The sequence below is a fragment of the Coregonus clupeaformis genome, unplaced genomic scaffold, assembly GCF_020615455.1.
Source record: "Coregonus clupeaformis isolate EN_2021a unplaced genomic scaffold, ASM2061545v1 scaf0563, whole genome shotgun sequence".
Lineage (NCBI taxonomy): Eukaryota > Metazoa > Chordata > Actinopteri > Salmoniformes > Salmonidae > Coregonus > Coregonus clupeaformis.
In genome coordinates, this window is record NW_025534018.1 from 206,932 (window position 1) to 232,744 (window position 25,813).

The 25,813-nt window shown below is 45.0% G+C and overlaps 1 protein-coding gene across 1 annotated transcript in view; it reads left to right on the forward strand.

The window, feature by feature from the left end:
• The first annotated feature begins 1,286 nt into the window (after nucleotides 1-1,286).
• The window catches only part of LOC121575685 (chromodomain Y-like protein 2), a 50,403-nt gene continuing 25,876 nt past the window's right edge, over nucleotides 1,287-25,813 (forward strand). Inside the window, exons 1-3 of the mRNA XM_041888952.2 lie at nucleotides 1,287-2,441; nucleotides 14,223-14,901; nucleotides 24,711-24,928. Coding sequence (XP_041744886.1) covers nucleotides 2,418-2,441; nucleotides 14,223-14,901; nucleotides 24,711-24,928 — 921 coding nt within the window. The 5' untranslated portion in view covers nucleotides 1,287-2,417. The remainder of the gene's footprint in view (nucleotides 2,442-14,222; nucleotides 14,902-24,710; nucleotides 24,929-25,813) is intronic.

Genomic DNA, 25,813 nt, shown 5'->3' on the forward strand with positions numbered 1-25,813 from the left:
GGTGAAAGTGCAAACAGAGAGCTGACATCATGTGTTCAAAAGGGCACACCTTCTGTTGTGCCTGATAATTGTGTTGTCATTCTAACAGTGAATGGCATAAACCCTTTGTCATGGTCTGTAAATAGCCATGGCTAAACATGTGCGTTTGCCAAAGCAGCAGTAACATGTTACTTAAGGTCAACAGGTACGATGGGTTATTATGCAGTCATAACGCATTGTAGCACTTATCAGGAGCACTTATAAGTTATAACCCCATTATATCTTAGTAGTACTGTACATGATAGGCCTACAGCGGTTTTGTAGAAGGTAGATGTTTGTGTCCATCATACCAATAACATATAGTGGTTTCACAACTAGAAATACAGATAATTAAACTTTTACAGGGGTGTCATTTCTTATTATTCCCTCTCCCACTCTCAGTTTTGGCCTTGCTTTAAAACCTGTCATATAACACTTTGCCTAGTCATGCCAAATACAATGAAATGCAGAGCCGCTGACAGCATATGATAGACTTGGTGTTGGTGTACCTCCAGCTAAACAGTCCAACCAGTTTGGTTTTCAGCAAATGGAAAAGGTAACTTATCCTCAGAGGGATCTCATACAGCAAACTGGAATCTATTTAGACTACACTTCCTCCTCTGTCATTTCCTCATTCCCTTAATGCTAGAGATGTCCTTAATTTTAAAGGCAAAACATGTCTGAGGTCAATGTTTTAACATGCCAGTAACATTCCTACAAATCATTCACACACATTTTCAGCCCTTGTTTCATACTCCAAGAGGGTTTGTTATACAGTTATAAATGGTGTCATCCTCTGACCACATTAAGGAAACTCCAGGGTCTATTTGGCCTGTCATTTGAAAATAAATTCCTTCTGTGTTGTGGTCATAAAATGGCCACGGAAAACCCATGATTCAGAATGAAGCTGTATGAACTGCAGTAGGAGAGAGAGACGCAGACAGCGGACAGTAAATGGGGTCACAGGAAGAACCACAAGCCCTAATTTCCCATCAACCGTGCTGCTGTGCTGGCTTAGAGGCCATTGTTGGGGGTGGGGTTGAAGGGTATGGTTTGTGGTCACACACACACACACACACACACACACACACATAGCCCTACTGGAACACAAATAACCCTACGGTCTGTCTCTGTGGAGAGAAACCAAGTATCTCTAAATATCTGGTGAGTAGGAGCTAAATGTGTGTTAAGCATTTAATAAGAGTTTAATATGAAACAAACCACAGCCCGTTAAATGGGTATCACAGGACACCAAGTTGTAAGAAGTACCTAAAGTGCTCTCAGATTATAATCAATATAGAGCAATAATATCAAAATGATCTATCTATTTTCCTCATACACTTTCCACTAAACTGTAAACTGTCAATAATTGTCCGATGTGACATTCACAACTGTTGAAAGTACCATACTGTAGCTTATCACTGTCTTCAGTCTTCTTTGCATTGCATTGTGGCTATTGCCCATTTATCAAGTCAAGGCTGGGCAACCCTGGATGTGGAATGCAACAGGTTCTGCAGGATTCTGCTTTGAAATAAAAACAAACAAATGTGAGTCCACACTATGTCAGTATCGAAAAAGCAATAATAATCGTATTCTTAATTAAATTAATAACCAGTTGAGTTTAGGCACCAACTAAAACACGAAGGTATTCAGAGGAGCAGACCTATTTTATTCAGCATTTCATTTACACCTAATGAGTAAAGGTAACCCATTCAGTATTGGAAAAGTAGGCCTATCTCATTTAGGGTAAATAAATGTTAACAACTATGTTATTACATGGAGAACATTCATTACAGTGAGTGTCAGGGTCAACATGTCATTTTAACATGGCAGTAAAATGGAAGAGGACAATATGTCTACTATAATGAGCAATGACAGTTCTCTAATCAAATGTACTACTTCGCGTTACTCACAATAACAAATGTGCTAGGTGAAATGGATTATAAAACCAATTAGTTCTTCAAATGATCATGTCAATTCAACTGGACAGACAGGAAAGGAAAGCAAATTGGACTCATCATTTGGTGTCCCTCAACTGAAGACGTCTCTTCATCATCCATTTGGTTCATGGAGATTGGGCTACCTCTACAGCGCAGGGGACTGGAGCGCATTTCACACATGATTACGTTCATACGTTGACTAATTTCAGTCATCCACTCGGCACTGAATAAACAACACCGCCCCAATCTCCCCTTGGTTGTTTGTTTTAAGTGAAGAGCGATCCATCGCAGAGCGCCGGGCTCGATTGACACTGTCTGATGATCTGCTACTGCGGCTGGCTCAGAATAACAAGGCTGTTCGCTAATACCAGTCTATCTGCCAAAACACGGAGCGAATAGGATCCAAAAAAGCCAACAAGGCAAGCAAGAACGCCGCGCCGCCGAAGTCCGCACCGCAGGATGGCTTCCGGAGACCTTTACGAGGTACTGTGAAACCATGTCTAAGCGAAATACTCTGTAATATCGACGAATACTGGAATTAGGAAGTAAGGGGAGGTCCTCGTTTATGGAGAAAAAACGATGTCCTAAACCTTTTAACAGGCGAAACTAACCAACCCTCTCGAGAAGATGAGGCTCGTCTTTTTTTCAATGTGCCTCGGCGACTTTTATATCGGGTGAATTGTATAGAGTTTTGAGTGTTCGAGTTCGCGATAAGATCATAAAATAAAATATAAACTCCATGTCGGTCGCGCGAGTTGAAAGTCATGATAAAGTGACAGGAGCACTAAACGGACACGGTGAATAGCTCCAGACGGGTGATGGTTAGGAAGGTGCGCATGCCAGAGGATAGGTAATTTATTATTAGCCTAGCAAACATTTAGTGGAGGTGACAACAATGTGGTGGAGAAGCTTCGATGGAGTTATTGTGGTTTAACTAGATGATGAATTTGGCGTGCCAGAATGTGCTCCTCAACAATTCCGGGGCGTAAAGTTAGCTAAATGTTAGGTGATGGATGGATGGAATAGCCTAGAAGGTCTCGATGATTACGCGCACATCCCACTGGTCACAGACGTCAGTTCAACGTCTAGTTTTGATTTAGGCCTACATTTGGTTGAGTTTTCAACTAACGTGAATTCAACGTGAAATCAATGACATGGTGCCTTTTTTTGTTGGATTTAGGTTAAAAGTTGGGTGGAAAAAAATGCCCTTATGTTGATGACTTTTTGCAAATCCAATCAGTTTTCCACGTTGATTCAACGTCATCACATTGATTTCTTTGGGGGGTTGAAATGATGTGGAAACAAAGTTGATTCAACCAGTTTTGATCCAATGGGATGGCATTACTTTTATGGTGATTGGACTTATTGCTGCCAACAACTTGGTCAGTCTTCCATGCTAGTCTTGTGCTTATTGTGGGCCTATTGTTGACAATGTTGCTGACTCCAACTCTAATTTATTAGAGGAGTGATGTCATGCAACCATGTTTCAGTTTCTTTTCACGGGTAGCAGATACCAGTTGCATTACAAAGTCAAAAACTAGTCGGATTGCCTGATCATCACCAGATACAGTTGAAGTCGGAAGTTTACATACACTTAGGTTGGAGTCATTAAAACTCGTTTTTTAACCACTCCACACATTTCTTGTTAACAAACTATAGTTTTGGCAAGTCGGTTAGGAAATCTACTTTGTGCATGACACAAGTAATTTTTCCAACAATTGTTTACTTGGCTTTAGAAGCTTATGATAGGCTAATTGACATAATTTGAGTCAATTGGAGGTGTACCTGTGGATTTATTTCAAGGCCTACCTTCAAACTCAGTGCCTCTTTGCTTGACATTATGGGAAAATCAAAATAAATCAACCAAGACCTCAGAAAAGAAATTGTAGACCTCCACAAGTCTGGTTCATCCTTGGGAGCAATTTCCAAATGCCTGAAGGTACCACGTTCATCTGTACAAACAATAGTATGCAAGTATAAACACCATGGGACCACGCAGCCGTCATACCGCTCAGGAAGGAGACGCATTCTGTCTCCTAGAGATGAACATACTTTGGTGCGAAAAGTGCCAATCAATCCCAGAACAACAGCAAAGGACCTTGTGAAGATGCTGGAGGAAACAGGTACAAAAGTATCTATATCCACAGTAAAACGAGTCCTATATCGACATAACCTGAAAGGCCGCTCAACAAGGAAGAAGCCACTGCTCCAAAACCGCCATAAAAAAGCCAGACTACGGTTTGCAACTGCATATGGGGACAAAGATCGTACTTTTTGGAGAAAAGTCCTCTGGTCTGATGAAACAAAAATAGAACTGTTTGGCCATAATGACCATCCTTATGTTTGGAGGAAAAAAGGGGAACACTTGCAAGCCGAAGAACACCATCCCAACCGTGAAGCACGGGGTGGCAGCATCATGCTGTGGGGGTGCTTTGCTGCAGGAGGGACTGGTGCACTTCACAAAATAGATTGCATCATGAGGAAGGAAAATTATGTGGATATATTGAAGCAACATCTCAAGGAAGTTAAAGCTTGGTCGCAAATGGGTCTTCCAAATGGACAATGACCCCAAGCATACTTCCAAAGTTGTGGCAAAATGGTTAAGGACAACAAAGTCAAGGTATTGGAGTGGCCATCACAAAGCCCTGACCTCAATCCTATAGAAAATTTGTCGGCAGAACGGAAAAAGCGTGTGCGAGCAAGGAGGCCTACAAACCTGACTCAGTTACAACAGCTCTGTCAGGAGGAATTGGCCAAAATTCACCCAACTTATTGTGGGAAGCTTGTGGAAGGCTACCCGAAATGTTTGACCCAAGTTAAACAATTTAAAGGCAATGCTACCAAATACTAATTGAATGTATGTAAACTTCTGACCCACTGGGAATGTGATGAAAGAAATAAAAGCTGAAATAAATCATTCTCTCTACTATTATTCTGAAATTTCACATTCTTAAAATAAAGTGGTGATCCTAACTGACCTAAGACAGGGAATTTTTACTAGGATTAAATGTCAGGAATTATGAAAAACTGAGTTTAAATGTATTTGGCTAAGGTGTATGTAAACTTCCGACTTCAACTGTAGGTAAATAAGTTGCCTTGCACTTGACCTACTGTGTGGCATGTCACCATCAACTGTTGGCCAGGTTGACATGAGTGCTTGTTCTCAGCTGTGAGCTATTTCCTGTTGTTTGTTGTCATAACTAAAATGTGTGCTTTCCTCTGATTTATTGGCTAGGAATTCTCTGTTACATTGTTTCACTATTGCTTTGAGAAATGGTTTAGTCAATTTAAATGTCTTCTGAAATGATCACCATTTGACTGTTTTCCTTAGGCTGTAGAGATTGATTATAATTCTTATTCATTACATTTTAGGCATTTAGCAGATGCTCTTATCCAGAACAATTTACAGTATTGAGTGCATACATTTTCGTACTTTTTCCATACTGGCCCCCCGTGGGAATCGAACCCACAACCCTGGAATTGCAACCCCCATGCTCTACCAAACGAGTAATTTTTTGTCATGAGTAATAACATCGTCATAAGGCCTACATTTCCTTCTTGCTGACATAGTTGGAAAATGTGCACTTTCCACAAAATAATCCTCTTCAGGTGTTTGAATCCATATTCAATCATTTTAATCATTGCACTAAAAAAAAGGTTGACCTTTAAAAAAACGATTTAGTCATGAGAAATGCACTTAAATGATGGGAGGTCTGTTGCTCTATATAACCTAACAAGCCCTGGTCACATTTCGTATGGCATATTAATTGGCTACAACGTAAATGTGCAATTTCTGACGGTCAAAACGATGACGATCACTTATTGAAATTGACAGTTAGCACAGGTTCCTTCTGGACGTGCCTTTTTTGCACATAGATCTGTGTTTTCCAGTAAGCGAGGTGAGGTGAGCTGGTTAAACCTCATGGTAATAAAAGCATGAGAGGAAGACTTCACTATCAATAGTGTCCTTCTGTGTGGCTCATGAATTTGATTCAGGAAATGTAGGCCTGTAAGTGTGTTACATATGAAGGTGTGTTAGGCTACCTAACAAACTGTAGGCCTATGATACACTTAGTTTAGAAGAACTAAGAAGCTATGATGTGCAGAAGAGGAATTTGAACTATAGTTTTTACTTTCCAATTAGGAACTGAAACATCTAGGTCTATACACCCAGTTAAATGCCATGCAAGTTGAATCAAAATGATGTGCATCGAATTTGAAACATTAAATAGCTTAGAATTATTGATATTTCAAGATCATGTCTCAACTTAATTTCACAAAGATTTCTGAGGAATATCTTTGAAATATGATAGGCCTATGATTGTACAATTAGGCTACTTTCTTATGCACCATCACTCAAACATGAATCTCTCTGTTTCTCTCTCTCTCTCTCTCTGCTGCTCTCTCTCTCTCTCTGCTTCCCCCCCCCCACTAACTCTCTTTCTCTCTCTCTCTCACTCTCACTCACACACTCACTCTCCTTATCTCATATTGATTGAGATGGTCTGGTCTATTCAAGTGGCCACCTACACTAGATGCCCCAAGCACCAATGTCTCAGAACACCTGCAGATCTTCAAAGTCCTCTGTTGTGTGACGGAGCAGCAGTAATCCTATGGATTAGCAATGGATAGGCTATATTTAGAAGTTAGTGTTCTGTTATCAAGAAATACATGATATGATGTAGGGAAATATAAATATTCTGTTATAGAAATAAATCTAATTTGCACGCCTCCAGAAAATTTCATGAAAGTGGTCATGGAGTTAATCTAAATTAGAACCTATGATTAGTCAACAAGTGATTTAAATATTGCTCAACTTGATGAGCTGTCAAGATGCAGCTGAAATAATCATCAGTTCATTATTCTCTTAATTCAAAATTCATAAGGTAATCAAGTTTTTAACCATCAACATGCAGCCTTTATCAGCACAGTTGAAAGGCACAACACACTTCCACAAGTTCTTGATCAAAACAAAAGTAGTTCTAACTGGCCATTGGGAGCCGTAGAGAGAGACTCGAGGAAACGGGTTGACCTCGCAGGGGGAAAACATGTGGGCCATGAGGGCAATAAACTATGCATTGCATGGAAGATACACGGCACTTAATGGGCCGCCAAATACACTGAAGCTGTCTCAGAGACCGTATACTCACAATGTGTTCAAGCTCATTGCTTAATTTGAGATGTGGCTTCTTTCATGAATTCTGTGTTCACCACCAACAAACACACATTTAATTTAGAAGGACAAAATTAACCCCTATGACACCTTTTCAACTGCAGTACTCGGCCCTGGCAGGCCTCAGTGTGTTCCTGCTATACCCAGGCTCTGGGTACTGTGAACTGGAGGCTCAGAGGCTTTTGGCAGCTCAGGATAGGCATCTCCACCTCCACTGATGCCCTGCCAGCTCATAGTCATGTATTGTGTGTTGTTGAACCCCTCTCCAACCCACTCCCCTTGTCTGTTTTACTAACCTGAGGAAGGAGAGTGTTTTCCCCCTCCTCTCTCTCTCTTTCTGAAGTCTGCTTTGATCTGGTTAGTGTGACCGCTGGGCAGTAAGCATCGTAATGGTCTCTTCATGACACCCCTGCTGCTCGCCCATCTTAGGTTGTTTAGTCATACTAATGTGCACAGCACCTCGGGAGGCAGGAGCATTCGTCACTGCTGGAGCTCAACAGCTCCACATCCACATCCACACCTAAAACCTAAAACATTAAATATTAGCCTGATAGCCTAGTTGGAATGCAAAGGGAATGGAAGAGGTGTGTGTGTGTGTTTTCTTTTTGTTTCTCGTGTTTATGTCCACTTGTCTGCAAATGTACATGTAATCAGTGTTTCTAGGCTTGTGGTTCCTATTGAATAGTTGGCCAACAGGCATACAGAAAGAATCAATTTGGAAGTAAGAACCCAGCAGGGTGACATGTCAGGTCTGGCCACTAACAATGGCCCTTATGTCAGAGTGAGAAAGAGGATGTTACGGTCTCATTACACCAGCCCAACTGTGTGTGTGTGTGCGTGTGTATGTGCATGCACACGTGTGTGTGTGTGTGCGCTACTGAGATTGAACGTCTGCCCCCTGCTGATTGTCCCCCTTGGGGGTGGTCATTGTCAGAAGGAGCAGACTGGCCAGGGCCACCATGGCGCTGTAAGAAGCAGCTGGCTTCAGGGAATGAGGTGAAGACTCTCCACAGCACATGTCTCTTTAATATCACTCCTCTCTCTGGTAATGAGCAAGCTGGGCACAGACCACCATTCAGGCTTAATATGATACACTGTTTACAGTGCATTCAGAAAGTATTCAGACCCCTTCACTTTTTCCACATTTTGTTATGTTACAGCCTTATTTTTAAATGGATTAAATACAAAAAATCCTCATCAATCTACACACAATTCCCCATAATGACAAAGCTTTTATTAGAACTTTTTGCAAATTTATTAAAAATAAAAAACAGAAATACCTTATTTACATAAGTATTCAGACCATTTGCTATGAGACTTGAAATTGAGCTCGGGTTCATCGTGTTTCCATTGATCATCCTTGAGATGTTTCTACAACTTGATTGGAGTCGACCTGTGGTAAATTCAATTGATTGGACATGATTTGGAAAGGTCCCACAGTTGACAGTGCATGTCAGAGCAAAAACCAAGCCATGAGGTCGAAGGAATTGTCCGTAGAGCTCCGAGACAGAATTGTGTCGAGGCACAGATCTGGGGAAGGGTACCAAAAAATTTATGCAGCATTGAAGGTCCCCAAGAACACAGTGGCCTCCTTCATTCTTAAATGGAATAAGTTTGGAACCACCAAGACTCTTCCTAGAGCTGGCCGCCACTGAGCAATTGGAGGAGAAGGGCCTTGGTCAGGGACGTGACCAAGAACCCGATGGTCATCTCTACAGAGCTCCTCTGTGGAGATGGTAGAACCTTCCAGAAGGACAACCATCTCTGCAGCACTCCACCAATCAGGCCTTTATGGTAGAGTGGCCAGGCGGAAGCCACTTCTCAGTAAAAGGCACATGACAGCCCACTTGGAATTTTCCAAAAGGCACCTAAAGGACTCTCAGACCATGAGAAACAAGATTCTCTGGTCTGATGAAACCAAGATTGAACTCTTTGGCCTGAATGCCAAGCATCACGTCTGGAAGAAACCAGGCACCGCTCATCACCTGGCCAATACCATCCCTACGGTAAAGCATGGTGGTGGCAGCATCATTCTGTGGGGATGTTTTTCAGCGGCAGGGACTGGGAGACTAGTCAGGATCGAGGGAAAGATGCAAAGTACAGAGAGATCCTTGATGAAAACCTCCCCCAGAGCACTCAGGACCTCAGACTGTGGTGAAGGTTCAACTTCCAACAGGACAACGACCCTAAGCACACAGCCAAGATAATGCAGGAGTGGCTTCGGGACAAGTCTCTGAATGTCCTTGAGTGGCCCAGCCAGAGCCCGGACTTGAACCTGATCGAACATCTCTGGAGAGACCTGAAAATAGAGGATCTGCAGAGAAGAATGAGAGAAACTCCCCAAATACAGGTGTGCCAAGCTTCTAGCGTCATACCCAAGAATCGAGGCTGTAATCGCTGCCAAAGGTGCTTCAACAAAGTACTGAGTAATGGTCTGAATACTTATGTAAATGTGATATTTCCATTTTTTTCATTTTTACTAAATGTGCAAACATTTCTAAACACCTGTTTTTGCTTTGTCATTATGGGGTATTGTGTGTAGATTGATGAGAGAAAAAAAAGAAACAATCATCCATTTTAGAATAAGGCTGCAACGTAACAAATTGTGGAAAAAGTGAAGGGGTCTGAATACTTTCTGAATGCACTGTAACTGTTATACACAGGCCAGCATAGTATCAATGTGGAGCGGCTCTGTATTTATGTCCCGGTAATGGGCAGGTAATGGGCAGATGGCCATTTGGGCTCAGTGTCCTACTATGTGTTAATGGACTTGCTGGGAGACAGACGGCCATTCCGGCTTGCTGTGTGTGTGTTTTACACAGATGTTCATGTCGTGTGGAGCTCTGTGCTGCTCGCGCTCTCCTGTGTAGGAGCAAATCACTACGTTGTTACTCATTTTTTTCTTTTAAACACTGGACATGCATTTCATTAAACTCTCCTGTGTACACACACAGGCACACACACACACCAACACACACTCATGCTGCCCCTCCCACCTTCGATGCTAGGGCTAAATCAAGCTCCATTGAAGTCATGTGGGTGGGAGGATGTTTTCTAAAGGAAAGGAGAAAAGCATTTGAACTGGAGGCAGGCAGCTACATAGCTAGTGGGGAGGGTAAAGTATAGTAGCCAGACTGATGTCTGCATGCTCCTTAGTGTGGGAGTCTGCTTGTCTTCCCACAGCATGTCATCCGCAGCATTGTGTATGAGACCACTAAACACCAAGGAAATGCTGGGGCTAAATGTCAGGGCACTTCCATCTGATACAAGGTTAACTGCTGAAGAAAAACAACTATTGGCAAGATGCGAGGTTGTGTAATGAATGGAGGACTGGATCAAGAAATGGATTACAGTATAAACAGACTGTTCTCTATAAAACGCCAATACTCATTTTGTTTCTATCTTAAATGTTGTACTGTCAAAGAACAACATAGGTAATCAATTAAAGTTAGTAGCTGACAATCTATAGAGAACTGTATATTCATTTGCAATCTAAGAGCCCGTCACAAATTATTGAAAGAGGACACCATAGATATCGAGTTATGTCTATTGATACACTTAAATTCTACAGTGTGTGGCTTCCTAAAGGAAGCAATGTGATAATAAAGATTGAATGAGCCTATTATTACTTTTCTGCAGCATGTAATGATGATTATTGGAATAAAGCATGAATGGCTACAGAGAACCTGAAGCGTCAAGGTCTGCAGCTAGTTTCTCCAGTGCCATTATCAACTGCCTCCATGAGAACAGCAGATCTAGAAGGAACTAGGAACTAGGGGGAAGGTCCCTCCTGAGATAATGTGGTGGAGGGCGTGAGAGCTGCTGCCAACCAATTAGGCTTGTTTCTTTTTGTTTGTCTCTGGGGGTGGACATGCAACAGGTAAACAGGAGAGCACCTGTACCATAGGCACATATATACACACACACATAAACATACTACGAAAACAGAATGTTATACAGAATGATATAGGCTACTGAAAGGGTCATAACCCATGATCCATAGAACATAACCTTTTATTATTCATCTGGGTGTCTGTGTGTACAATGGAGAAAGCTCCCCCTTGACTCTTTGTAATGGCTCTGTCAAATGTCATGCTCAACCAGTGTGTGTGTGTGTGTGTGTGTGTGTGTGTGTGTGTGTGTGTGACCATGAATATCCACAGTCATGTTTAAGGGTTCTCCATGATAGCAGCCTACATGTCAGCCTATGGGTTCTTATCTCCTTCCCACAGTGGAGCGGGTCCTACTGTATCTCCCACCAGCAACACGTTACAAATGTACTTTTAGGAATCAACTCTCCCCAGAAGCCGAGAGACATACACTACATGACCAAAAGTATGTGGACACCTGCTCGTCGAATATCTCATTCAAAAATCATGGGCATTAATATGGAGTTGGTCCCTCCTTTGCTGCTATAATACTCTCTACTCTTCTGGGAAGGCTTTCCACTAGATGTTGGAACTTTGCTGCGAGGACTTCCATTCAGCCAGAAGAGCATTAGTGAGGTCGGGCACTGATGTTGGGCGATTAGGCCTGGCTCGCAGTCTGCGTTCCAATTCATCCCAAAGGTGTTCGATGGGGTTGAGGTCAGGGCTCTGTGCAGGCCAGTCAAGTTCTTCCACCCCGATCTCGACAAACCATTTTTATATGACCACGCTTTGTGCACGGGGGCATTGTCATGCTGAAACAGGAAAAGGCCTTCCCCAAACTGTTGCCACAAATTTGGAAGCACGGAATCGTCTAGAATGTCATTGTATGCTGTAGCATTAAGATTTCCCTTCACTGGAACTAAGGGGCCTAGCCCGAACCATGAAAAACAACCCCAGACCATTATTCCTCCTCCACCAAACTTTACAGTTGGCACTATGCATTGGGGCAGGTAGTGTTTTCCTGGTATCGGCCAAACCCAGATTTGTCCGTCGGACTGCCAGATGGTGAAGCGTGATTCATCACCAATGGTGGCTAGCTTTACACCACTCCAGCCAACGCTTGGCATTGCGCATGGTGATCATAGGCTTGTGAACTCGGTAGTGAGTGTTGCAACCGAGGACAGATGATTTTTGCGCGCTAAGCGCTTCAGCACTCGGCAGTCCCATTCTGTGAGCTTGTGTGGCCTACCACTTCACGGCTGAGCCGTTGTTGCTCTTAAACATTTCCACTTCACAATAACAGCACTTACAGTTGACAGGGGCAGCTCTAGCAGGGCAGAAATTTGACGAACTGACTTGTTGGAAAGGTGGCATCCTATGACGGTGCTACATTGAAAGTCACTGAGCTCTTCAGCAAGGCCATTTTTCTGCCAATGTTTGTCTATGGAGATTGCATGGCTGTGTGCTAGATTTTATACACCTGTCAGCAATGGGTGTGGCTGAAATAGCCGAATCCACTAATCTGAAGGGGTGTCCACATACCTTTGTGTATATATAGTGTAAGTAATTCATGAAGTTTGTATATACAGTGTGTCTTAATCTGTGCTAGAATAGTCTGAGATGTTAAGTTTTGCTCTCTTTTTGAATTGAGATGGGATATGCTGCTCTGAAGTTCCCAGCTCTCTGGAGTTGGTACTATTGGCCGGCTTGAGTAGTGTTAATATAGAGTTTAGGAAGAAGAAGTGCTTTGTGCTTCTGTCTGTGGCTCCCGAGTGGCGCAGCGGTCTAAGGCACTGCATCTCAGTGCTTGAGGCGTCACTACAGATCCCCTGGTTCGATTCCAGGCTGTATCACAACCGGCTGTGATTGGGAGTCCCATAGGACGGTGCACAATTGGCCCAGCGTCGTCCGGGTTTGGCCGGTGTAGGCCGTCATTGTAAATAAGAATTTGTGCTTAACTGACTTGCCTAGTTAAATAAAGGTAAAATAAAAAATAACAATACTGTAAGTGTCTATAGGGCAAAACCAAAAAGATTTGGTCAGTTTTGAAACAGATTCTTCCCCCTCAGCGATCCTTCTGTTTAGTCAGGGAAGTATGTGTGTGTGTATACTATTCCATTGACATCTACTCTTTATCAGTACATTTGCTTCCTCATTGGTAATGGACTTGTTCAGTGCTGCAAAACATTGTTTCCATCATTACCAGCTCTCCTGAGTCTAATTATTGTACATTTGAGAATATGTCAAAAACACCCTGCCTGTCTGTTACACAATGGACAAGCTAGACTGTAGTGTAGGCACTATAATCACCAATTTCATTTCATGTTTCTAAAACAATGAAATCTCTTGAGTGAATGAGAAAGTGCCCATTGCTTTCAGACAGCAGTTTGGAGTCACGCTTCTCACTTGTTTATAGCCACCACATGGCTTTCACCTCTAAAAGTGATTATAAAATAGTTTGACAACCCTGTTTGTAAGCTTTCAAATGATATCAAACCCAACTGTTTATCTTTTCCAGTGATGAAGACATGGATGTCTCATGGTAGGGTGGGTATGCAAAATGGGTCAACTCTGAGCACCTTTATCTCCTGAATGTTTTGGCAAGTCACTTTCTGACCACTTCTACCATGGGCAAACATTCATGGAAGGTTTCGTTTAGTCAGAAAGTGATTGAATTCATATATAACTACCCTTTTGCCAAAATGCTCAGTCTGTCAGCTCCACATTTTACATTATTGAAGTTGGATAACTTTGTTGAAATGTCCCACTCTGACTTGCTGATCAATCCTATATCATCATCCACAAAACAGATATCTGGTTCATCTGTAATGGTGTGATCACAGTGCTGCTTCCATCATTCCTCTCCTAGTGCAGCTCTCTCTAACGCATGACGAGAGCTTGTCTATAAGCACAGCAATTCCAGAACAGAATCACTGATAGACTGGTTATGTTAAAATTAAAGAGGAGAGATTCAAAGTGGAGCTCTATCCTGGTCACACTTTATTTTACATCCCTATTACACATGCTTACTAGAGAATGACATGGTAACAGGTGGTACTTTTTGGCTCTGATTTGAAATCATTACAAATGCTATCATATGCAAATGTTTTGAATGAATGGCGAAGGAACTGATAGGTATTTATTAGGCAAGGATAATGTCATTGAATTGTGATCATGTCATTTGAAATTCTGACTATCTCTTTTTTGATTTTCTCCCTCTAGGTGGAGCGGATCATGGACAAGCGGCGCAACAAGAAGGGCAAGTGGGAGTACCTGATCCGGTGGAAGGGTTACGGCAGCAAGGAGGACACCTGGGAGCCTGAGCACCACCTGCTGCACTGTGAGGAGTTCATTGACAGCCTGCGTCTACACACCCAACACAAGCAACCCAAACCCCCCAAGCTGCCCCCTGGAGCGGCAGGGGGACCAGGGAGGCCGGGAGGGGCCCCAGGGGCGGTTGGACCACACCTCCTCACCGCCTGTCCTCCAGCCCCAGACACCCCGAGAGCACGAGCAGAGGCACGCAAGAAGAAAAGGACTAGTGGTAGTACAGGGGCCGGGGTTAATCCTGGGGCAGGAGTAAGGGTGGACATGGGTTTGGGGGTTGGCACTGGAGCTTCTCAGAAGCAGAAGAAGGTGAGCGGAGGAGGAGCTGGAGGAGGAGGGGGAGGGAAGCATGTCTCTCCACACAGGATGACAAAAGCTATGCCGTACAAGGCTCCTCCGGGGGGACTGCAGTTTGTGCCCCCAGTAAGGGGCCCTCATAACGGACTACAGAACGGAGAGGTGGACCCTGACCTGTACAGGGCAGCAGCCAGGACACACAGACTGCCCCAGGACACGGTAGAGATGGTGATGGGGGGCGTGGAGACCACCGGGACACCACTGGTCAATGAACTAGGTAAGTGATGCGCTCTGAATTGAATATATACCTTATTATAGATAGTAGGGCCATGAGTTTGTCCTGGCCAAGTGACCTGGCCAGAAAACATTCAGGGCCCTAGCTATTGATTGAATGAACATGTGCAGTGAACTATAGGATTTCTAGTAGGATTGATAGACAGAGGGAGAGATAGCCGGAACATTTACATCACAGCTTGAGGTGATGCTGGTTTGTTCAGTCAGCTTGCTATCTTGCCAATATGCCAGCCAAAGCTAGCTTACATAATAGCCCAGTGGAAATGACATTGTTATATTGTTGTTGTCATTTTGGTTTTCACTCATTTCCGATTCAATGTAGTTTTGTTCTCTATTGAATTACAGTGATTCCAGTGGGATGGGAATATTCATTTGAAATGGAAACGCATTGTATCCTGGACAGTTAGCTACATGCCATGGTGGATTTGGTAAACCAGGTTGTATCTCTGCAGAGTACCAGATGTATAAGATGTAGATGAGACTGCCAGAGGATGCCTCTGTGACCTACAGTTGAATACATGCTCTGTGAGGTCCTTATGGCTCAGTATTGTACTACTGAGAGTGGTGATAAGGAGAGTGAATTCCACTCCTGGGTCACAGTCCAAGACTAGCCTCATTGAGTTAATGATTATATTTATAAAGTCCTTTCCACCTCTGCCAGGGTCAAATCACAATGTGTGGGGGCTGTTTGTCATCACATTGATAGTTAGATTATTTTACAAATGTCTGGATAGACTGGATGTTTGTCAGTGGTAGTATTTTGCCCTCTTATTATGATTTTGTTTTAGTCCAACCTCATACCCAAGCAAATCAGTACCATGTGGCAAATTGAACACATTACAGCATACTGATGATCTACTGAAGGCAGTTAATTGCAACATTACAACAGTGTGTTACACTATACAACTTGAAACACAGTACTATTGTACACCTCATATTTATGTTAGGTGTGAATCATGTTCAGTAATGCATTTTATTGTTACTGTTAGTTCTCTATTAGCACTCAGGATAAGCTGGAGCCCTAGGCCACGGGAGAGCTTTGAAGATGTTGAACAATGTTCGGTTATCTGACTAGAACAAGAGATGGGAAGTCACTGCATTTATTTGCATCAAACTACGAAGACAAGCCAAAAGCAGGCATGCTTGTATTACACTTGCACAGAGATTTTCGCAGAGCACATATTTGTCTCAAACCCTTGTAAAAAGCTTAACAAATATGTGCGCTTCCACAGAAACCCTTTGTGTGTTTCCACAGACAATACGCTGTATGGCGTGACTCATTTTACACCTATTGTTTTCCTCTCCAGAGTCACTAGACCCCGGCTGAAAGACACAGCAATGGGCTCACAACTATCTACCTTTGCTTTGCAGCTGAAAGGCACAGCAATGGGCTCATAAATGTCACCCGTTTCAGGAAGCTAGGCGTATGTCGTACGTCACTACTTCACAGGAGAGGCATTTGAACGTAATCGTTTTATTTTGATCAAAATATGTTTTGGGGCAGAAATGCCTTCTGGAATATGTGAACTTTCATGTGTCTTAAATACAAAAAAAATTGTTAAATTACGAGCCTAGTTGGTTTAGCCACGGAAAAAGACAGGAACCTTCCTGCTAGCCATGATTGGCTGAGATAATGGATGGGCTGGACATGCCAAGAGATGAGTTCGGATTGGTCTGCCATGTAGCATGTTTCTGTCTATAACATGAGCTAATCAGTAAGTGTAGATAATCCTTCCTACCGCAGATTTTTTGAAAGATAAAACATTAGCCACAGAGAACTGCAAAAGTGTTGCTACTGCTCTCAACAACATTGCTGCCCTGAATTTAGCAGATCAGTGGGGAAAAGTTGTGATGGACTACTTTCTGCACACGGTCAGTACCGGAGTGACTTGACACAACGCGGGCCAAACAAGTTGTACAAACAAAACGGTCAGCTAAAGGGGTTCCAGACTGCTATGAAGCATTCATCCATGTTTACGGGTAAGAGTTAGCTACATTTTCAGATATTATATGTTTCTAATTTTGTCAGAAAGTCATTTTCATTGCAAGTTAAAGCGTACTGTTAGCTAGCTAACGAACGTTAGCTTGCTGGCTTGCTAGCTAATGTTGCGTGTATGATCTGTGTAGTAATATTATTTGTATCTCAGAAAGCCTTTTGCATTGCTAGTTGTAGCATAATGTTAGCTAGCTAGCTAACATTGAACCTAGTTGGTTAGCTTTAGCTACCTGCAGATTCATACTACAGCATTTCATGCATGGTGGCTAGCTATGTCAATCAGTTTGTATTGCTACCTACATGTCTAAACAAAAGACTCCATGTGTACATGTCTAGACAATAGTGACCCATCCACTTAGCTAGATGTGGCTGGGGGGTGGTTATAGCATTTCTTTCACATGACCCATCAATTTAGACAAGTGTGTCTCGGAAGCATCATCTAATAATTATAACTAATACATTTTTATCTGGACATGTTCTATTTTTGATATTGCTACTATGCAATTATGCAAGTAACCATTTCACTGTACCGTTTACAGCTTTGTATCCTGTGCGTGTGACAAATAAACTTTGATTTTGTTTGATATAGTGTGTGTTTACCAGAGACAGTAATGTGAACAACTACATGACCTGCACCAAAGTCAGATTAGGATATAGGCAAAGGACTAGAAAGTGTATTGTTACCTGGAGTTTTTCCTTATTGTAGGCTACTACATTCACCATTTTTAATCTTGAAATCTTTGGTTGTTTACTACAAGTATTAGGCTTGGTGGGGGACTCAGGTGCAGAGACGGACACACGGACAACAGAGGGTGAATTAGGATGTTGTTTATTCAGCGTGAATTGGCAGAGAGAAACAGTTCAGGGTGGAATAGCTTCAGACCGGGGTAGGAGCTGAGTGGGGGGGAGAGCCAGTAGTCCGGAGAGCTGGATGACGAGGATATCAGACAACAGATGAGCAGGTTGCGGCGTGGGAATGGCAGGTAGGCAGGCAGCAGGAACAGACGGGATCACAGGTAGTGTAGGAACGAACTGGCGCTGGAGAGGTGTCCAGCCCGGGTAGATAACTGCTGGTTGATTGATGACAATGAGCCGCAGCTGGAAGTAACGGAGCATGAGAGAGAATGGCCACGCCCCCTGACCTAGATCCTCTGACTGGGCTGCACAGCAGGGGGAGACAGACACAGACAACACACACACACAGGGGAAAAAGGAAAAGGGAAACAAGCGGGAACCGGACCAACAGTGCCGAACCGTAACAGTACCCCCCCCTCAACGGGCGCCACCCGGCGACCCACCCGGCTTGTCAGGGTGGTCCCTATGGAAGTCAGCCACCAGCTGCGGATCCAGTATAAATCGTCGGGGAATCCAGGACCTCTCCTCGGGACCGTATCCTTCCCAGTCCACCAGGTACTGAAGCCCTCTACCACGCCTCCGGACGTCCAGCAGTCTCCGCACCGTGTAGGCTGGATGGTCGTCACATATCGCGGTGGCGGAGGGGGATCCACAGGCGGACACAAAGGGCTGGAGGAGACCAGCTTCAGCTGGGACACGTGAAATGTAGGATGGACTCTCATGGCCTGGGGAAGCTTCAACCGAACAGCCGAAGGGTTGATGATGGAGTCGATCTCGAAAGGACCCAAATACCGGGGCGACAGCTTACGGGAGTCAGTGCGCAGGGGGATGTTGCTGGAGGAGAGCCAGACTCGCTGACCAGGCTGGAACTGGGGAGCGACTACCCTGTGCCTGTCCGCCACCCTCTTGTTACGCTCTGCTGTCCGTAGAAGGGCCTCACGGGTGTCCACCCACACCTTGCGGCAGCGGCGAAGGTTATCCTGAACTGACGGGACGGCTAACTCCTTTTCTTGAGACGGGAACAATGGCGGTTGGTACCCCAAAGCCGCCTCAAAGGTGAGAGGCCGGTGGCAGATGAGGTGAGGGAATTGTGGGCATATTCGACCCACGGGAGATGTTTGGCCCAGGTGGACGGGTTCTGGGATGTCACACAGCGTAGAGCAGCCTCCAGGTCCTGATTGGTCCTCTCAGTCTGGCCATTGGACTGGGGATGGAAACCTGATGAGAGACTGACAGAGGCACCCAGAGCCGAACAAAACTCCTTCCATACCCGAGAAATGAACTGTGGACCTCTATCGGACACTATGTCCACAGGTATTCCATGGGGACGGAATACATGTAGGACAAAGAGGTCGGCTGTCTCACTGGCAGACGGTAATTTTGGTAATGCAACAAAATGGGCAGATTTAGAGAATCTGTCCACGATGGTGAGTATGGTGTCATTACCCTCAGACATAGGAAGTCCAGTGACGAAGTCCAAGGCCACATGAGATCAAGGACGACTCGGGACTGGGAGAGGCCGCAGCAGGCCCGAAGGAGCCCTGTGGGAAGCCTTATTTTGGGCACAGATGGAACAGGCCGCCACGTACTCCCGGACGTCAGCCTCGGCGGATGGCCACCAAAAGTGCCTCTTAAGTAGCGACAGTGTACGGTTCATACCAGGGTGGCAGGAGAATCGTGAGGTGTGGATCCAGTTGAGCACTTGCGGCCGCACGGCTGCGGGAACATAGAGAAGGTCGGGGGGCCATCGGCCGGTCAGGTTCCAACTCTTGTGCCGATCGGACGAGGGACTCGATTTCCCAGTGAACAGCCGCCACCAAACAGGAAGCGGGCAGAACAGGTTCAGGATTGCTGAAGTCTTCATTGTCTGTAAACTGGCGAGAGAGAGCATCAGGCTTGACATTACGTGTGCCAGGACGATATGTTAAAATAAACTTGAACCTGCTGAAGAACAGAGCCCATCTGGCCTGACGGGAGTTCAGCCTCTTGGATGACTGGATGTAAGCCAGGTTCTTGTGGTCTGTCCAGACTATGAAGGGTTGCTCTGCTCCGTCTAGCCAGTGCCTCCACTCCTCCAACGCCAACTTGACAGCAAGCAACTCCCGGTTACCCACGTCGTAGTTCTTCTCAGCAGGGGTCAATCTCCTGGAGAAAAAGGCCACAGGATGGAGCTTCTGGTCCGTGGGGGAACGTTGTGACAGGACTGCCCCCCACCCCGAATCAGAGGCGTCCACTTCCACAATAAACTGCAAACTAGTGTCTGGATGAATAAGAACAGGTGAGGTGGTGAACAGTTCCTTCAATGTACTCACAGCTGACTCGGCCTCAGGCGTCCACAGGAATGGCACCTTAGGGGAGGTGAGCTTGGTCAGGGGGCAACCACTCGGCTGAAACCCCTGATGAAGCGGCGGTAGAAGTTGGCGAAGCCCAGGAAGCGTTGTAGCTGCTTCCGAGACGTGGGTGTGGGCCACTCCACAACCGCTCTGATCTTGTCAGGGTCTGGTGACACTTGTCCCCGCTCGATAATAAAGCCCAAAAAGGGGACGGACTGCCGGTGGAACTCACATTTTTCTGCTTTCACATACAGTTTATTTTCCATGAGGCGTTGGAGAACCAGACGGACGTGGGAGACGTGTTCATCCTGTGACTTAGAGAATATTAGAATGTCATCCAAATAGACAAACACAAAACGGTGTAGAAAATCCCTCAACACATCGTTAACCATGGCCTGAAACACTGCTGGGGCGTTAGTGAGACCGAATGGCATGACTAGGTATTCAAAGTGTCCGAGAGGGTATTGAACCCAGTCTTCCATTCGTCTCCGGCCTGATCCTAACGAGGTGGTAAGCGTTACGTAGGTCGAGTTTGGTAAACACGGTGGCACCATGAAGGGGTTCAAATGCTGAGTTGATGAGAGGCAGGGGTACGTATTTCTGACTGTGATGTTATTAAGTCCTCTGTAGTCAATGCAGGGGCGTAATGTTTTGTCCTTCTTCTCTACAAAAAAGAACCCAGCACCAACAGCGGAAGATGAGGGACGAATGATGCCAGAGGCTAGGGGAGTCGCCTATGTAGGTTTCCATAGCTTCTCTCTCAGGGACGGGACAGATTGAAAAGCCGACTGGACGGCAAAGGGGCTCCAGGCAGTAACTCAATAGCGCAATCGTATGGCCTATGAGGTGGTAATGAAAGTGCCTTGGACTTACTGAATACCTCGGCCAGGTCCAGGTACTCCTCAGGGACTGAAGAGAGGTCTGGGGTTTTGACAGGGGAAGCAGGGGAACCTACCGAGGGCGGAATCGCCGACCCAAGGCAAACAGAATGGCAGTGAGTGCTCCAACTGTGTATTTTGTGGTTTTGCCAGTCAATATGGGGGTTGTGAATGCTAAGCCAAGGGAAACCGAGGATAAGGGGGGAGGCCGAGGAGGAGACTACTTTAAACTGGATGGTTTCTTTGTGATTGCCGGACAGCATGAGAGAAACGGGGACAGTTTGATGGGTGATGTTGGCAAACTGATGGCCGTCAATAGCGGTTACTGTTATAGGCTTAGGCAGGGGCTTAACAGGGATCTCAGCCTGAGTGACCAGGTTAACGTCAAGGAAACTATCCTCAGCACCAGAGTCGATGAGAGCAGCTAGTGGGAGAGATAGATTCCTGAACTGGACTGTAGCTGGGATAACTAGACGGGGTGCTGTGGGCATTGAGTCAGGTGTAGCACTGCAAGTATGCCCACTTTTACCTGCGAGCTTGGTCTTTTGGGCGAACCGGACAGTTAACCAGGAAATGAGTGCGGTCCCCACAGTACATGCACTCACCAGCCCGCATGCGCCCGTTCCTTTTCGGCAGGGGACAGACGAGCACGGCCCAGCTGCATGGGCTCGTCTAGTTCCGTGGAGGGATCCGCTGCGGTGTGTGGGCGGTGTCCGAGTGGTGGTGTAGCTCGGGCTGCAGAAAGCGAGGGGGCCCCGCCTGCGGTGTGGACCCGACCGCCCCTCTCCTGTCTCCTCTCCCGTAGCCTGTTGTCTATTCGTGTAGCAAGGGAAACGAGAACATGAAGGTTAGCAGGCTCATCACGAACAGCTAGTTCATTCTTAATCGTGTCACTTAGACCGTTAACAAACGCTCCCTGAAGAGCTTCGTCATTCCACTTGGAATCGGCTGCCAAGGTCCAAAAATCAATGGCGTATTCAGCCACGCTACCCGTGCCCTGTCGTAGCTTCAATAGTCTCTTTGTGGCGGTCCCGGCATGGTCCGGGTGATCAAACACAACTTTCAATTGAGAGGAAAAATCGTCAAACGACAGGCTGGCAATCTGCTGAGTAGAACAAGCCGCTTCTGCCCAAATCAAAGCTTTGCCCCTCATTAACCCCAGTGCGTAATGTACCTTTGAGGATTCCGTGGAGAAAGACAGGGGCTTCTGTTGGAACACCAAGCGGCACTGAAGCAGGAAACCACGGCATTTGTTCAGGTCCCCGGTGAAAGGTTCGGGTGAGGTTGTAGGGGGTTCCCGAAGGGCAGGAGCGGAAGCTCGAGCCTGGAGCCACTGTAGGAGGAACAGGCGGAGGAGAAGCAGAGGGAGGAAGGGTAGTGAGTGTTACCAGGTTAGCTACCTGAGAGGTGAGATGAGATACTTGATCCAACAACTGCTGGTTGTTATCCACAAGAGTCCGGATGAGTTGGTCGTGTTGTCCCAATAACATTCCCTGTGAATGGAGGGCGCGTTGTACGCCATCACCCGTTGTTTCATGTGGCATCTCTGCTGAGTCCATGTTTGGCCAGTTCGTTCTATTAGGCTTGGTGGGGGACTCAGGTGCAGAGACGGACACACGGACAACAGAGGGTGAATTAGGATGTTGTTTATTCAGCGTGAATTGGCAGAGAGAAACAGTTCAGGGTGGAATAGCTTCAGACCGGGGTAGGAGCTGAGTGGGGGGGAGAGCCAGTAGTCCGGAGAGCTGGATGACGAGGATATCAGACAACAGATGAGCAGGTTGCGGCGTGGGAATGGCAGGTAGGCAGGCAGCAGGAACAGACGGGATCACAGGTAGTGTAGGAACGAACTGGCGCTGGAGAGGTGTCCAGCCCGGGTAGATAACTGCTGGTTGATTGATGACAATGAGCCGCAGCTGGAAGTAACGGAGCATGAGAGAGAATGGCCACGCCCCCTGACCTAGATCCTCTGACTGGGCTGCACAGCAGGGGGAGACAGACACAGACAACACACACACACAGGGGAAAAAGGAAAAGGGAAACAAGCGGGAACCGGACCAACAGTGCCGAACCGTAACAACAAGACCTTACTCACTCTGTTTAGAACATGGCCTCACATGTGAATACCTAAAGAGATGGGTGGGGCTAAGGCTTAAGAGGGTGTGAACAACGATGAATAGGTGTAGACAAAGAAGAGCTCTCCAGTAGGTGTACCAAAACATTCAAGGGCCATTTCCTCAAAAGTGGGGTTACAAGTTTATCAACTTTCAAAGCAGAATTACTTTCCCATTGTTCCTCAACTGCAGTGTATGATATACCATTTGGTAGCTCTGAATCACTACTTTTATCCAATGTAAAAAACACCATTTCAAATTTTGCAACATAAGAACGAATCGAGGTGGTCGGTCCCAAATTAGCTACAGTCCCTTTTGCTTTGCATTATCGTCTCTACCTCTGTCTATCATGAAAGCGGGACAGGGTTGAGGCTTTAATGTTGTCAATCTATGTAAATCCACTATACGGATCCATTAGTGTCACTTTGCCTTTATTGAAACATTTGCCTCAAAATGGTCCCATCGCAATGAGTGTAATAGTTTATTGGTCGGGTGATAACATTGTGACCTATGATGTCTAATGTCACGAGATGACAGAGGAGAAATGTCTGTCACGCTTACAGCTGGCCTTGCATTATAATATCTGGCTGGGGTCTGGGGACTCTGAAAGGTCTACCCCTGAGGGATCAAACCAAGGTTTGAACACGGTTTGCCAGCATTTACGCTCTAGCTCTTTTTCTCATGGTCAAATCAGATCATAGAATACTTGTGCTGATACATTTGTTGTTATAAAATATATTTGTAGAAATAGAATAAATGATCATTGTAGTTGGTAATTTCTCAATGGGTCAAGTTATGTTTGCCTTGGTCAGTAACTGAATGTTGGTCCCTGTTTGGTCCTCTGTGCTCAGTAGTGCTCAGCCGTGCTCAGCCGTGCTCAGTAGTGCTCAGCCGTGCTCAGTAGTGCTCAGTAGCTGTTTTATGTTGTCCTGTAAACAAGATGAGCCGCCTTGTCTCTCTCTGAGGATCATGGTCTTGCATTTGAATGTTGTCACATCCATAGTTTACCCCAGACTGGGGCCTTGGTGTGAATCCATTCTCTCTGCTCATTTGCAGTCATGCCTCTTTCATTGTCTGAGAGACTAATAGAATCAAGATGGGGTTTGATTCAATAGTTATGATACGCTGACAGGAGCAGCATGCAAAATGAGGATGATGTTACCCGATGACAAAGAAAATTGATATAGCCTTCTCACTCTTTCAAGGGAGTATTTTAATAGACAACTATTGACATGCAAACAGAGCAATATAGGTGACCATGTTTTTTTGGATATCAGTAAAGCACATCCCAGCTCCACAGCAGTTGTTAAAATATTATTTGCATGTCTATTGTGTCACTAGCTGAGCTGGCACTTACAGTACTACTGTATGCACAAAAGCTGTCTCTGAATAAGTCTTCCAGTGAAGAGGCTCAAGTACACCCCTTGAGATGCACCATGTCGTTTTCCAGGAAAGTCTCTCTAAAGTAGGGTACACTGCTCTGACTCCTAATGGATCCTCAGCTCATCATTCACTCTGCTCATCATTCACTCTGCTCATCATTCACTCTGCTCATCATTCACTCTGCTCATCATTCACTCTGCTCATCATTCACTCTGCTCCATATGTTCCAACAGGCTCCACACTCTCCAACGGTGAGATGAATCTGCACAGTTCTGTGAAGAGGAAGCTTGGAGAGGACAAAGGCTACGTGTTCGACAAGCGGCTGAGGTACAACGTGCGGCAGAACGAGTCCAACTGTCGATTCCGTGACATTGTTGTCAGGAAGGAGGAGGGTTTCACGCACGTACTGCTCTCCAGCCAGACATCTGACAACAACGCACTAACACCAGAGGTAGGGGATACGATACACAATCACTCATGAATGTACGCACACACACACAACAACAACAACAACAACAACAACAACAACAACAAACATAGGTAACAGCTTTGACACACAGAAATAGGACTCATAAGCTGTGCATTGCCTTTTTGAATAAGTCAGTACCTAGTGTTTTCTTCACATGTATGTACTGTTGGACAGGAGAGCTACAGAATTTATATGTCACTATGCATTGCCTCACATTTTAAATGAGTAACAATGTGACTCGACTGAATTATGGCCCATCACAGACTATTGTGTGATGTGATTTCTAAGGATATCTCAATAGGAAGATTCGGACAGAAAAATTACAGCCTTTTATTGCCTTGACATAAAACTCAGCATAGAACCGTTTTTTCTATTTGTCTTACACACTGAGAATGGGTTTGGATTGTCATTGTGTAAAATATGACTATTGTCAAAGCATGCCTTTACAGTTGTTCTCAGCAGTACTTTCTTCACTTCAAACAACTGTACTGAGTGATTCAAATGTCTATCCGTTACATAGCGTTAGTGGCGGTGAAAAATGTTGAGAGAGTCGATACGGGAGAAAACCCACTGCTTCTCCAATGACTCTAGTACCCACTGCCCAGTTATCAGCGGGTCCTTAACTGATCATTACCATTGCTGAAAAGCTGGTATTAATTGGCCAGTTAGATCAAATAAAATAAAATGCTTTACAGTGAAATGCTTACTTACAAGCCCTTAACCAACAATGCAGTTTTAAGAAAATAAAAAACATTGTTAAGTAAAAAATAGATAACTAAAAAATAAAAATAGCAAATAATTAAAGAGCAGCAGTAAAATAAAATAACAGTAGGGAGGTTATATACAGGAATACCGGTACAGAGTCAA